At 32.5% G+C, this 13,825-nt stretch overlaps 1 protein-coding gene across 1 annotated transcript; it reads right to left on the bottom strand.

Moving 5' to 3' along the window:
• Positions 1 to 3,538: 3,538 nt before the first annotated feature.
• LOC120344557 (growth hormone secretagogue receptor type 1-like) lies at positions 3,539 to 12,856 on the bottom strand. Its single transcript, XM_039413838.2, has 10 exons — positions 12,310 to 12,856; positions 11,923 to 11,981; positions 11,534 to 11,662; positions 10,913 to 11,042; positions 9,730 to 9,858; positions 9,472 to 9,611; positions 8,882 to 9,033; positions 7,550 to 7,672; positions 6,553 to 6,691; positions 3,539 to 6,056 (listed from the first exon to the last, which is right to left on the bottom strand). Exons 1-10 carry the CDS (start codon positions 12,397 to 12,399, stop codon positions 5,909 to 5,911), a joined length of 1,239 nt encoding a protein of 412 aa, XP_039269772.1. The 5' UTR covers positions 12,400 to 12,856; the 3' UTR covers positions 3,539 to 5,908.
• Positions 12,857 to 13,825: the final 969 nt, after the last annotated feature.

Below are 13,825 nucleotides of genomic sequence, written 5' to 3'. Positions count from 1 at the left end.
AAGAATATATTTTAAAAGCATACCAGTCCCTCACCAGACACCAGCATTAGTACTCGAAACTAAATAACTAAATAGCATAAATGACCAAATGTCTGGTTCAAGAATTTTTTCCTTAATTAATTTTGAATGAACCTCTCTTCAAAGTTATGTGAAAAGTTACATAAATATAGTGCAATTATCACGACTCAAATTTAATTTACTTTAATTGTTGAAACTACTATTATTAATTTATTATCAGAGCATTGTTCTACCTACACCACTTATTGACATAATTGCGAGCACTTTTGGTTATCATAATCACGGAACATTCTACTCAGATATTTCATATTTTGTTGATATTTTCAACTTGAATTTTTCATATTTTTTTTTGTAAATTTTTAGTGAGATATTTGTTGTTTATTTATAGTTTTGTCACAGTGTGCACTGTCAACAAGCTTGGTTGTACTTGATGATATAAAATAAAAATATACTTGAAAGTCTATTTTTATTATACCCCAATGTCGTTCCACCATATGCAACATTTAAATACAATTTGAATGTTGCATAATCTAACTTGTAAGGTTTCCTATTATTTGATAAAAGATGCAAACTAGAATGCAAAATCACAGTTTTTTGTCATTTTCTTTTCACCGCAAAATGTTTAAAGAAGAAATCGGAGTTATTTTTAACAGGATTATGCAAATTATAAATATTAGGACAAAAATTTGAATGCTAAAAATGTTATTCTTCAAAACCGGGACCAGATAATGAAAATTGCTTCTCTTGAATATCATCTTATATCTAAACTATTAATTGCTTTTGTTGCCCAATAAATTAAGATTGTTGGTGAGAACATTTGCGTTACGCCATATTTAAAATATTGAACGCTAAAAATGCCGTTATTCTGTGAATTGAGAAATCAGATACCACATAACGACAATTTCCTTTTCTAAATTAGCACCTTTTCTTCTTAATACTTTCCACCATATATTTTTACTACGTCAGACGATTTGGTTAGTTAAGATCATATGTGACGTGAACTAATTGTTGTAATCCGGTGGTTTATTCGCAAAAACGAATTCGAAACAAATTATTACAACAGACAAATAGAGAAAAATCGACGGAACGCTACTAAAAAACACAACACTCTTGTTCACTAATTCCATGTTACATATTAAAAATACATTTTAGCAATAAAGGGCTGTTATGCATAACTTTGCTGGAATTAAAATGCGAATCTGTAAAAACCTATGATTCAGTCGTTGCAGATATAGCAGATGTATTTACGTGAAACTGGTGGTTAATTTATGATATACTGTCATCATGCTACGCGTCAAATGTTACAATATGATCCCTCACTATCCGAAGTGAGGCTTAAGATTTTAATTTTTCGAATCGAATGTGCAGTAAACACAAATAAAGCTCGCAGATAAACTCTTTAAAGCAGATAACCTGGCGTCTTAACATGAATGACATAGATACTTTGATATTTCTCTTTGAGTTTGTAGCGACGGCAAAAGTCATAGCAGGTATTTGAAACATCTGCTGTTGAGGTTATGCCTATGTCGCCAACTTCAACAAACATTTCAAGTTTTTCACTTTTTAGTTGAACAATTTTCACAGACATGTGTACCTCCTGAAATTGTATAAAATTATATACATTTGTCAAGTTTGTGCGCGAGTATACCGTGCCGTAGGCATGGAATTTCATTTAGCCTAAATACCACAGGCACCCATTTTACTCAACGTAAAAACAATGTATAATTCAGATATTCAAGCATTTACAATTATCTCAACAAATTTACAATTGTGCTCGAAATGACATTTTACTGACTTATGCTAAATAAAGAATGGATATTATTCTCATCTGTATAATGCAGATAAATGAATGTAATTAAAAGCATGCATGTAATTAAAAGCATTGCCAATTATGCAATAAAAAATCATTCAACCTGGGAATAATATCACCAATGTCATTTATTTTTATCTATGAACGTTGGGAACTTTTTAAAAAGATATGATGTGACAATAAATCAATGTTGTTGTCTTTCAGAATGATGTTTCCATGAAAAAAATTATCTAAGTTATATTTTATAGCAAGCAACGGCTGAATGTCAAAATATATGTTACAAGAAAAGCGTCACTTAGCACTGCATTCCTGATCTCTTTCTTCTGCGGACAGAAAAATTAAGTCATAAACAGAATATTTGAATAATATAGTTGTCAATATGACAACTTTCGAATACTAAATAGAAATCAATGGCTGCCCAACCACCTATATATACACTGTCACCCAAACATATACAAGACAGACTGAACTGAAAATACAGAAAGAAATTTCAACATTTAATTGGAGTCACCAAATTTATAGCCCACTAGCCTAAAAGCTGAGTGAAGCGCTAGTCCTCAAAAATATCTCGAGTATCCGCGTCTCTTTCCTGTTTTTGAGTAAAATATTTCTAATTTATCAATTATACGTACACCTGCAATTGAAGACTAATCTTCAGTTCAAACTTTACTCCGCAACAATAATTACGATGCCGCATTTTACACTGTAATTAAGCAAAATCACATAGAAAAATATGGGTTTATTTTAATTACCACCTTTCTTGGTTTGTACGAGGTTAACGATAGACATTACATAAAACGCGTGGCAGTTTACAAGATTTGAAAATGCTTCTTTTCACCTTTATGTGTTATTAATTGCATGGGCAATATAAACCGGATTGGCATATCAATAAACATAATCGCTTCCATCGGTGGTTTCTTATCTAAGCCTTAGTTGGAATTAAATAAAGTGGGGACATCCTGCCAAATCTATAATACATGATGTGTTGTATACTTATTCGTCAGTCGCTAATGTTTACACCCTTGGTCATTTACATTGTTAGCAATATGGTACTGATATCTGTGATACGGTCGCATCTCACTGGACTTGCCAGCATCATATTCCATAAATCATTTGTTGCTCAATGCCGACTATTAACACTATTCAAAGCCTTGATACCTCAAAAAAAACATATAGCGTTTGGTAATATAAGTGTTGTTATTGCCCGCACATGTATGTCACACTTCGATCGCGAATAGTTAGTGGCAGAGATTCAACAGCGTTTTCAGTCTATGGCCCACACTTTACTGAATAAACGAAGAAATATTTGGTGATTAACATAACAACCGAATTAGCGATCATTGGGCTGAAAACTCAACTTAATTTTGCTTTCGTGTCATCCAAAACTCCACTAGACCTTATAATTTACTTTGATGTCTCCGCTATTTTCCTATTAAGTCATTAGGACAAATTTATTGCGATTCATTTTTTAAGTTAAACTTCCTACTGAATTTCGGTAACAGACAATCCTCTCATCTGGATCCCCATTCCAAATATAGAGAACAATAAGCTAAAACCCGCTTCAAATACATTATTCGACGTTATTCAGTTTTGCACAATATCATAATGTATCCAAAAACATAGATTATACTGATCTTGTTGATCTGTTTTTTTTTTGCATTTAATGAGAAATGGGATCTTTAAATAGAACTTTGAATCAAATAAAAAAGTCTTCAATTGACAAATGAAGATTCTACAGTTTAAACATCACATTAAATAGCTGGTCTCATTCCCGAATATTTTTGTTGTCAAATTATTGATTTGGGATTAGCATCTAGCTCATTTGCCCAAATTGCTAATACAAGGATCCAATTACCGGATATGAATCAGCGCTTCTGGAAGTGAGCCCTTCAATAATTATGGTTTTTAATGTCGATTAATTTCATTTAAAAATATTTCCTCTTGTTCTCACGCGATTCATTTTTCCACAAATTTCGTCAGCCTTTTTATGAATGTCTATTTATAGCATGAATTTCTGTGTAAATACTTGATGTGTTTCTTGGAATGGTATGGCATTAGCATGGAACATACTGGATTTAAAACTACGTAATAATGAGAACGACTCAAACTAGAACAATGATGATAATATGATAACTTTCAATGTGACATTTGTGAAAAATTGTTTTTCATTGACACAGAAGTAAACTCACACAAATATTATGCCGATTAATTGAGTAAAGTCAGATTTGAAAACATTTAAGTCAATATGATCGAAAAATAGCTTTGTGGTGGTCAATTCACATATATATCTGAAGTGCATGGAGGAAAATTTTGACATAAAAATAAACATTTGTGATTAACGGTACAATAAAAGTTAAAGATGAGAGAAATGTATATATGTATTTATGATATATATGAGTATAATAAACACGATCATGCAACAATATTCCAATGGAAAGAGTTTTCTGCTTAGTATATAATCATATTTCATATTACTTTTATTTGGCCTAGCGACATAGAACACATACAGATGCACCGGCTTAAGCTGGGCCACAATAATTTATTCAAGCCGTATCAGTATTTGCTTAGTGAAGCGACGGAGACAGGTAAGTATATCCAGCATTCATTAACAAATTCCAAGCCACTGACGTATACATATTGATTCCACGTCAAATCCCTTTAAATATGTGGCACCAACTAGACGAAATTTAGTTTATCCATCCAAAATTTCTACCGATATTAAAATCGGGGATATCTTAGGGCGGAAATTACAATTGGTTATTAGAAGCTTTGCCATTTCCGAAATTCAAATAGACTTGCGGCTGGTTCCCAACCAGACAGTTCTTTCAGCTATCAAATTAGCGGTATGACGCTTTCGATAAAAACAATGTATTGTCGATTGGTCAAGAGACCAAGTAATTAGGGATATTTTGATAAAAGTATGCAAAACCCTGCTTCCCTTGTTGCGTAATACAATGTTTGACTATTTCTATGAAAGTAATTTGCAATATTTTCTATCTCGTGACCGACACATTGAAAAAGTGTCGTGCTTATATATTTGAGGTGGTATAAGATGTTGAAAATTTTAAAATTGTTATGTAGTCTTCATTTATTAACCGGGATTCGACATATTCGTTTATTGACTGGTCTGTCAATATTTTCACATAAAAACCGAATTCGAATTAATTACAAATTTACAATTAATTAAGTGTGATTTCAGGGCTTTTCATTAGGGCATCATCTACATGGGAATTCACACGTAGGTATGTGAGTAAATAGAGACTACAGTATATAAAAATTTGAATCTTACCCGACCCGGAAAAATGTTTTAATCTCGAATTTTGAGAATTTATTTCTGTTCCTATTATCAAACTTGGTGTTCATGTTCTTTCAGTAATCGTGACTCTTGTAGTTGTTGTTAAAGTTGCTTTATCAATAGCGGTATTGTCGATTTTTAGCATTTTAGTGGTATTTGCATTTTCATGAGTATTTCCCAGTTCTAGCTAAAGAGTTTGACTTAAGCTTGAGTAATTATAGATGAAAAAAAAAACGCCCAAACTTTTTATTATTTCTGCCAACTTGAACCAACTTATTTTTTTCCAATTCTATTCCGTGGACGAATAATGTACATTGCACGAAAATAACAATTACGAACGAAAAGTGGAATAGGCTAAATTAAAAATGCATAACAAGTCTTAATTCTGTATAGTGTTAAATGAAAAAACACATTCAAAATTTCTCGGTAATCCGAGTCAGCATTGCCTGAAAACACGATCTTTAGCCCGGCACGATCTGGAGGTATCTCCTGTAAGCACGGCGCCTTCTAGTGGAAATCATTTCGCATCATTTATGTCGGAAATGAATAGAAGCGGCCTTTGAACACCACCCTTGAACGAGGCAGGCAGGTTTTATGAAACATCACGAGAGGATAATATCATAATCGCATTATAGTTTTGAAAAAGTCTTATATACATATTGGCCACAGCAGTCCAGTTCAACATCTTGTAAATACTTGGCAAATGGCAATTAACTACAGTTTCAAGTATGTCATACTCAACATACCTAAGTCAATGAGGCACGATAAAAAAAATTATTCTCATTTTATAATTCAAGGTCAAGAGTATTTCTTCCAGATGTTGTTTCGCTTGTATTCGAACTCGAAGAGTTTGTTCTACCACGAACGGCGACTAAAGGCGAGCAACATTTAATGATCTTTTTTAGGAACGCTACAGTCTCCCGTCGCATTTTTCTAGAAATTAGAAAGAAAACTTTTAAATAATTTATTCATGGACAGAAATCTCCACTGAATGAGGTATAAGCGTATCAGTGATCTTTTAATGATCTGCTACCACACAAGGTCAATGTTCACCGATCGTTTGACAGGAGTCAAAATGAAAAATTGCAGCAGAGATTACAACCAAATATGGCATACAGTCTGTTGCCCAATCTTTGCTTCCGCTTAGTAGAATACAAGTAAAGGAAAATTTTTGTTTTGTGCAAGGGTTCGCTGTGGACCTCGGTTATATATGGTAATGTCATGATTCATTTCTCAATATTTTGTAGTTTGCTTCATCGAAAAAGCAGCATTTTAGGATTTCTCGAGTCAAAGTTTTCAGACGTATCGAAAGTTTGCTTTGCATGTATACAGTGAATACAAAACATGCCTTATATTAATACATAACATAAAATAGAATAAAAAGAAAAATGTTAAGATAATTAAATGGAAAATATCAATGAAGTCTTACGCTGATGCGATGTTGTAGAAAATTGGATTCAAACATTCCGAAAGTCTAAGCAGAATATAAGCAATCATTCCAAAGTTCCAATCCATCTGTTTCATAGCCAATTTACTATGTTTAACATTTGTGGTGTAAAATGTATAAGCTGAAAATATTAAATAGTGAAAATAACCATGATACCAACGTTGAAACTCATGAACATGAAGAACAATCCGGCACTGATCCAGTTTTTTTTTTTTAAACCAGCATCCTAAAGCACTAACAGGGGGAGGGAGAGTAATGTCTAGAACCGTGATTCTCAATCATTTCCATTCGTGGCCCATTTTTGGTGCACAAAAGTTCTGTGGCCCACTAAGTTTTTTATGCTAGGAAAAAACTACGAGATGAGTTTGAAAAAAAAGCAGAAGATGAACTTTCGTTTTGCTATTTCAACCGATTTCCCTGTTTCAAATGACGATGCGATTACTATTTCTATCACCTGTCTAGTGCCATCCGACCATAGAATGTGTTTGTTGCGTCACACTGCGTTTTAACAACGAGGCATGTTTTGTAAATGAATATCTTGTTTTTATTTTCAAGACGCATGAAACTGGTCTTGTTAGCGAATCAATTTCTTCAGCCAACAACTCGCGCAATTTAGAATTGGTCCGGGCCCACCTCAAAATGTTTCTGTGGCTTGAGAACCAGTGGTCTACACAGAAATTCATATCCGCAACTGAGAGCGGACGAGAATAAGTTTTAAAATAGAACCTCATTGTCATCCTGTAATCTTAGCGCATAAAGTATATTTGATCCGAGTTGGTCGTTTTGCAAATTCGCCTATCATTAGTATTCATTACATACCATGAGAGTAATTACTGTTCGTTTGGCTATTTTTAGAAATTTCATTTGTTTTCCGTAATTTAGTGAAACAATACACATAGTTAAATTTAAAAAAAGAAAAAAATAGTTTATTAGAATCTAGATTAAGAGATTGTTTAGGGGTACGAGGAAGTGTTATCACCTGTTATAGGAATGTATCCAAACATAAAGGATCCGGAAATAAATGCCAGTTGCAGAATCGCGTGATTTTCTCTTCTCTGGGTTTTCATCTCACATTTACTCATCTTTGGACATTTGTTCTTAACTGTAAAAACGCATTGTTTTATATTAATAGTAATTATCTCGTTCGGGATCTCGGCTCTATAGAATTTCAAGCTTAATTACGTTTGTCACAATTGAACATGATAACAAGTACAGTATGTATTCGTCGATGGCAGCAATCGGAAACCTGAGGCTCCGCAGCCGCATGCGGTTCCCAAAGTATAAGTTGCGAGCGGTGAAAATGGGCCGCATGAAGGTGATTCAAGTCTTTCAAAACAAACTTTTTCTTTTCATTTTACAAGCAAGTTTTTTCATTTCGTCATAGACTGAATTATTGCATCATTCATATTTCATTTGGCTTCTTCTTAGTAATCACTCGCTTATTGCATCATAAGTGGTTTTCCAAAAGCCATTGATATTAGAGGCTTCAAGTAGTTTTAAAGTTGATGCAAATAATGCCAAACGGCTTTTTCAATGCTTAAGGTTGCCGACCCGTAGGCTACGGAAATATAATTCTGTATTTACAATGGTTACCCTATAACAGTGATATTCAACCGATGTTCCGCGGAACATGGTGTTCCGTGAACGACATTCAGGGTTTCCGCGTCAAATTCTTGTTTCAAATTTTTCTGACTGACATATTTATAATAAAAATTGAACAAAGAAGAAATTCACTAAGCACGTATTTGATTTATGATGAATCTAATGTTTGATAATAAGAATCCACAGCACTAAATTTAAAATTTCTGAATCTCGTTTTAAGTTTTATTACATTTACACAGAAATTTATTCACACAATAAAATTTGTCAGTGGTGGTAGTTTGCTAACGTTATTCATAACGGGCGTTATTTCAAACTTTCTTGTCATAACGGATATATATTTGAAAGGAAAAACTAAAAACGAACTAACTGTAAGACTTTTCCTCACCAATGGATGCAGAGATATCGCAATTGCTATTTATATCTATTTATTTATTTAGATTTTATTTGTACTTTTAGCGATGAATTTGAATTTGTCAGGTTTTTTTTCAACTCGAGTCATAAGCAAGCGATATTTTTGCTGTTTTCATCCTATGCCAGTATTGATTGAGATGATTATTAGTCGATCAGATTTTTTATTTCCAAAAAACAAAAAAAATCCGAAATTTTTATTTGATGCTTCGCAAGCAATTGATGGGGATATTCAGGGGACACACAAACTCGGCAATTAAAATAATAAAATCAGCAAAACCATATTTCGAAAAAAACTCACTCGACATGCTGGCTTGTTTTCTCCATACTCTGTTTTGTCTCTGCCTCATCAAAATAATTGCAATTGCTGGAGATAAAACTGCAATTACAGCCATGGGAAAATAAATAAAAATTGGATAGGCTATTTTGTAGTAAAGTCTATATTCATTCAGCCTGGAAATAAATAAGTAGCGATCAAGAATAGATCAATGAGTTATTTAATAATATAAAAAATAAACGTGTAAATAATTGTGATCTGTTCAAACAGGTGAGATAAAATGTGAAAAATCAATGTTATGATAATTTTATAAATTTGAGTCAAAGTGCGCTGTTGTCGGATCATGTTTGATATTACGGATTATGGAAGAATTTATTGGCTCAGGATACGCAACCGAATCCTTTTTTCAGCCAGTCATATCGATTCAAAATTTATTAATTCTCTCAACATTTAAGTATTCAATAAACTAAAATATCGTTGGATTGTTAGTCGATATATTCTTTAAACGTCTATACATAGACCACATGTCATAAATCATCCAAAAACACAATCCAAGATTGACAATATTAGTACATATTAATAATAATAAAAAGTTAACCAATAAACAAGTTTACCAGTCAGTGTTGAGAGTACAAGATGGCCATTTAGCATCCACACTTGATGCGTGTCTGTCTCTTTTCTTTGATTCATACCAGATCCATCTTGGAATAAATCCACAGTTAAATGTGATGAACCATATTATCGCTGTAATAATCTAGAAAAAGGTAAATTCAAATATTACATGTTGACTCATATAGAAGGCCTAAGCAAAAACAAGAACTTTTCATAAGTCATTATATACAAACTTTATATATAATAGTCACTGTACTTACTTTTATTTGCCTCAATTTTATTTTTTTGTATCCGAAAGGCCATTTGATAGATAGAAGTCTTATTGTTGCAAAGAGTAGTATGTGAAGAGATGTTACGTAATTTGTCCAAGTGTCAATCGACCAAAAGATCTAAATTCGTGGAAGGATTCAGTATGAAGTAATGTTTAAATGTTTCAGGCAGTTTAATATAGGCTAGCGCTGTAATGAACAAAATCTGGTTGCTAACAGCAAGCTTAATTAGACCTAATTTGAAATGGTATTTCCCACTGATAAGTTGGCCAATCGACAGATTCACTACCAGGCTTGTCATACAAATCAGAGTCAGAATCAAATAAAACTGCTACAATTTCCTGGGCTGTAAGCTGCAGACGATACACCATCCAGATTGTGACGCATCGTGTCGTCTGATTTTTTGCAGTGCTTCTGATTTGATTCAATATACGCCAGCATAGCCGGCAAATCCTATATTTTGAACTTTTTTATTTTTTTTTGTTTATATGATTTTGTATGTGGACGGCGCATTATTTTTCACAACGGCCGCAGGTTGTGCACCGTTGCTCTAACTGTTTCTATTCTTTGAATATTCAAATTGTTTTCTTTGAATGACAACAATTAACAGAATGATGATATTTGTCATTCTAGCGTTTCTTAATAATATATCCCTATTATTTATTCATTTATTTATTTCAATATATATTAAATTTGGATTATGATGATAAAATCATGTTAGATATCTGTTGTATTTAGATCTCTTGGTAAGAATTTAATTCGCCTGATCCCAACTTGCTAGTATACTACATTATTATAATACCACTTCATAAAGATGATAAATTAAAAATAATTTAAACAGTTTGAAAGAGTGATATGTCTATATTCACAATCGCTATTCTGATGGTTTGCTCTGCAGAGGTCTATTTGGATGACAGTAGGCTTGTACTTCAGATACATAAGATGTGCTCTGACAAGTAAGCACAGAGCCCTAAATAAAAATATGTATGGTACACATATCCAAAGGCTTACACATTTTATTAACTTCGTTTTTAACTTTTGACGCATATGTTACTCAGTATAATGCTATCAACTAAACATTCTTAATTTATTCCATATGGGGAATAATGGAAGTAATAGAAAAACTATATCTAACTCAACGTGCGTAGATTAATTTTTTTAATAATTTATTTACTTTGCATAGAACTCCAGGAAGCAGCCATTCCTCAAATCCCCACGTCCTACGATATAACGCTAGAGGACTGACAAGTGCTGATAATAAATCAGAAACGCATAAACTAACGATCATAAAATTGAAGATGGACCTGCAATTAAAATAAAATTAATTCTGCTGGAAAATTATTCTCGAATGAAAATACGGCCTACGCTTGACCTTTCTACCCAGATCTTCTATTAGAGTAGGAATGGAAACGTTTCAAACTAATTTGGTTATTTCTATATTCTACAAGGAAATTAGATTATCAGCTTTTTGTAAAAATTGGTGAAAAAGATTCTTACCCTGCTGAAGAACTACAAAAATAATATTTTATTTTCCAGTATTTGGCTATCAATTAATCACTACTTCCACCTCGCATAATTTGCATATTCTAATGTTTTTATCATATTTATAGGTTGTCAGAATTGAATATTCTACCATAGACTTTGTCACCAAACTTAATGACAAAATTTGTTGACCGAGACATTTATTGTACTGTAATAAAAATTAAAATTTGATTTACTACAAACACCTTTCTTGTCAGAAGTAGTTAGTTTCAGTAAATTTGTGAATGAGGAATGAGGAAAAGTAAGAAATTACCTTAATTTTTCCGACATTACAATTACGAGAATAGTAACGAGGTTTGCTACTATTCCAAACATCATCGTAATAAATAGAATCGATGCTGAAATGGAGATCGCCTCGTCACTAAACGGTCGAATGTATGGCCTGTATTAAAGTATATTGTCATGTTCACGACTACTTATATAAACTTCATGAATAATTAATTCAATCCCAATATTTTCTGTTGGTTACTGCGGTGTTCAAATTCACTTAATTTAAAAAAAGAAAGTCCATCTTTGAATAACTGTATACTTCGACAATATTTGTAATTCTTAATAAAAATCGGTTGGATCACCAAATGCAATCATTTAACTTTTACATTCAGTTCAATTTTATAGAATATTCAGATAAAAATAATAGCTCACGTTGTGTTGTAGATTTCTGGTTGGAAAGTGGTTTCCATTTTGTTCAAAAATTCAGACTTCTAAATGATAATTACATAAAATTTATATAAATGCAAATGTTCGTAAATCTACATATTATTTTGTCCACATTTTTGACTTCATAATTGCCATACTTAGCATACTTCGTTTTGCTAGTTTTTTGTCAAATATGGGTACGATGTTCTCAGTAGGGACTAACTTCAATTGGTGTTAGAGCCATCCCTCTTCAATTTACAATCGGCCTATTTGCACACTATCTTGTATAGAAAGCATGTATGAACATTTTTTTTTCATTAACTGACACCATATAAATATAACGATAATCAGAATTGATAATAAACTAGTATTCCTAAATAATAGTATCTAAACCTTGTTGTCAATCTTCCTCAATTTTATTTCAATCAAATGTGTAGTCGACACAGGAATCAGGCTTTCAATGATCTCAAAACTTAATTCCATATCTTTTTATCAAAATTCACTTACGTGAACGGGAAATATAATTTTACCGCAATATGATGCACACCACCGAGCTGGTATTTGCGATGAGTCACGCCAGGACATTGTGTGCCCATGTCATATTACGTTTTTTGATATGAGATTACTCGTACTTTCCACTCGGTGCATTAGATTTTTAGCGCAAACGCATGTATATAAATTAATGAAGAGTTTCTTCATGTAGAAACTTTTACAACGACCTATTCAGCAGTCAAAGTATAAATTACGCAAGAGCTAATTTTCGAGCATCGAGATTTCGAGATATTTATCAAGTACTGAAAATATCTGCAACTACGTTATAAGTTGCGTTGTTCACGCTGTAGTCTTTTCTAAGCTTAATAATTTTGTTAAACGCAAAATAAACACCTGATAAAAATAACCGGGGTAATACACAAACTCGGGTATTCGCTTCTTACTATGCTTCTCGACAACTTGTGCGCAGCGTAAACACGTTTTCTTCTGTATTGACGGTATCGCATACCGTGTGTTCTACATATAGTTTATCATTTATTTTTTCATCTTTATGTTTTAAGAACTAAAATTATTCATACTGCCGAATACACATTATTATAATAGCTGGCTGGTAGTTCCCTTTTCTCGGTCTTTAACTCATTTGACCGTATATAACAACAAAATGAATTTGATATATTTTTTAAAATTTAGAAATATTGTAGACGACATATAAAAAAATCAAGTAAATTTTTTGGAATGAACTATTTTTGTGGGTATATTAATAATAGTGTGACATGGTGTAGTAGTGTCAAAAGAGTTGAGCATATTCACATGGAATCGTGCTCTAATTGTCCCTCGGAATCAAGGTTACATTTATTATTTTACTCCAACGTATTCGGTTGGCGATATTCTACACATTCAATTTGATCATCATTCACCAGTATCTGCTTGAGTGTATGGATATTTGGGTATTGATTAAAACATGTTGATAAGCGAATTGCATCAGTTTACATACCTCAGGTTTTCATTTTATACCCTTTTATTTGTATGAAGCTTACTAACCGTGTACATAGCAAGTGTGTGTAAAAACAAATAACAAGTATTAACTACAAATGTATTCATTTTATCTTCGGTTGCGTTTCTGATAGCCTTATTTAAATTTATTTCGAGCTCAAGTGCTAGGTTTTCAGGACTGTACAAAATGCGTCTTGGTATATTTTTCCAGAAACCCTATTTGATTTGCCTCCATATAACCTTTCATTTTCCGTTTAACCACATTTCAGGCAGATTATATTCAGTCAAGTAAGTTCAACTTTCAATAATAAAATAGGCAGTATAAAGTTAGAGTCTAGACAGTAAGATATCACCGGGAAAGTAAATTGACTAGGGCAATTATAAACGTGATATAAACCTATATTTCTGAAATATATTTACCGCT

The sequence above is a fragment of the Styela clava genome, chromosome 5 (assembly GCF_964204865.1).
Source record: "Styela clava chromosome 5, kaStyClav1.hap1.2, whole genome shotgun sequence".
Taxonomy (NCBI): domain Eukaryota; kingdom Metazoa; phylum Chordata; class Ascidiacea; order Stolidobranchia; family Styelidae; genus Styela; species Styela clava.
The sequence above is the reverse complement of the archived record's forward strand: the minus strand, read 5'-3'. Positions and strand labels throughout refer to the sequence as shown.

What these genes read in the sequence shown, in the direction of transcription:
- LOC120344557 (XM_039413838.2), bottom strand. Translation starts at nt 12,399, where the DNA reads ATGGAATTAAGTTTTGAGATCATTGAAAGCCTGATTCCTGTGTCGACT. An exon ending in CCAGAAATCTACAACACAAC is followed by an intron (nt 11,663 to 11,922) that starts GTGAGCTATTAT and finishes ACTTTAATACAG; the next exon opens with GCCATACATTCGACCGTTTA. An exon ending in TGGATACATTCCTATAACAG is followed by an intron (nt 6,692 to 7,549) that starts GTGATAACACTT and finishes TAATATTTTCAG; the next exon opens with CTTATACATTTTACACCACA.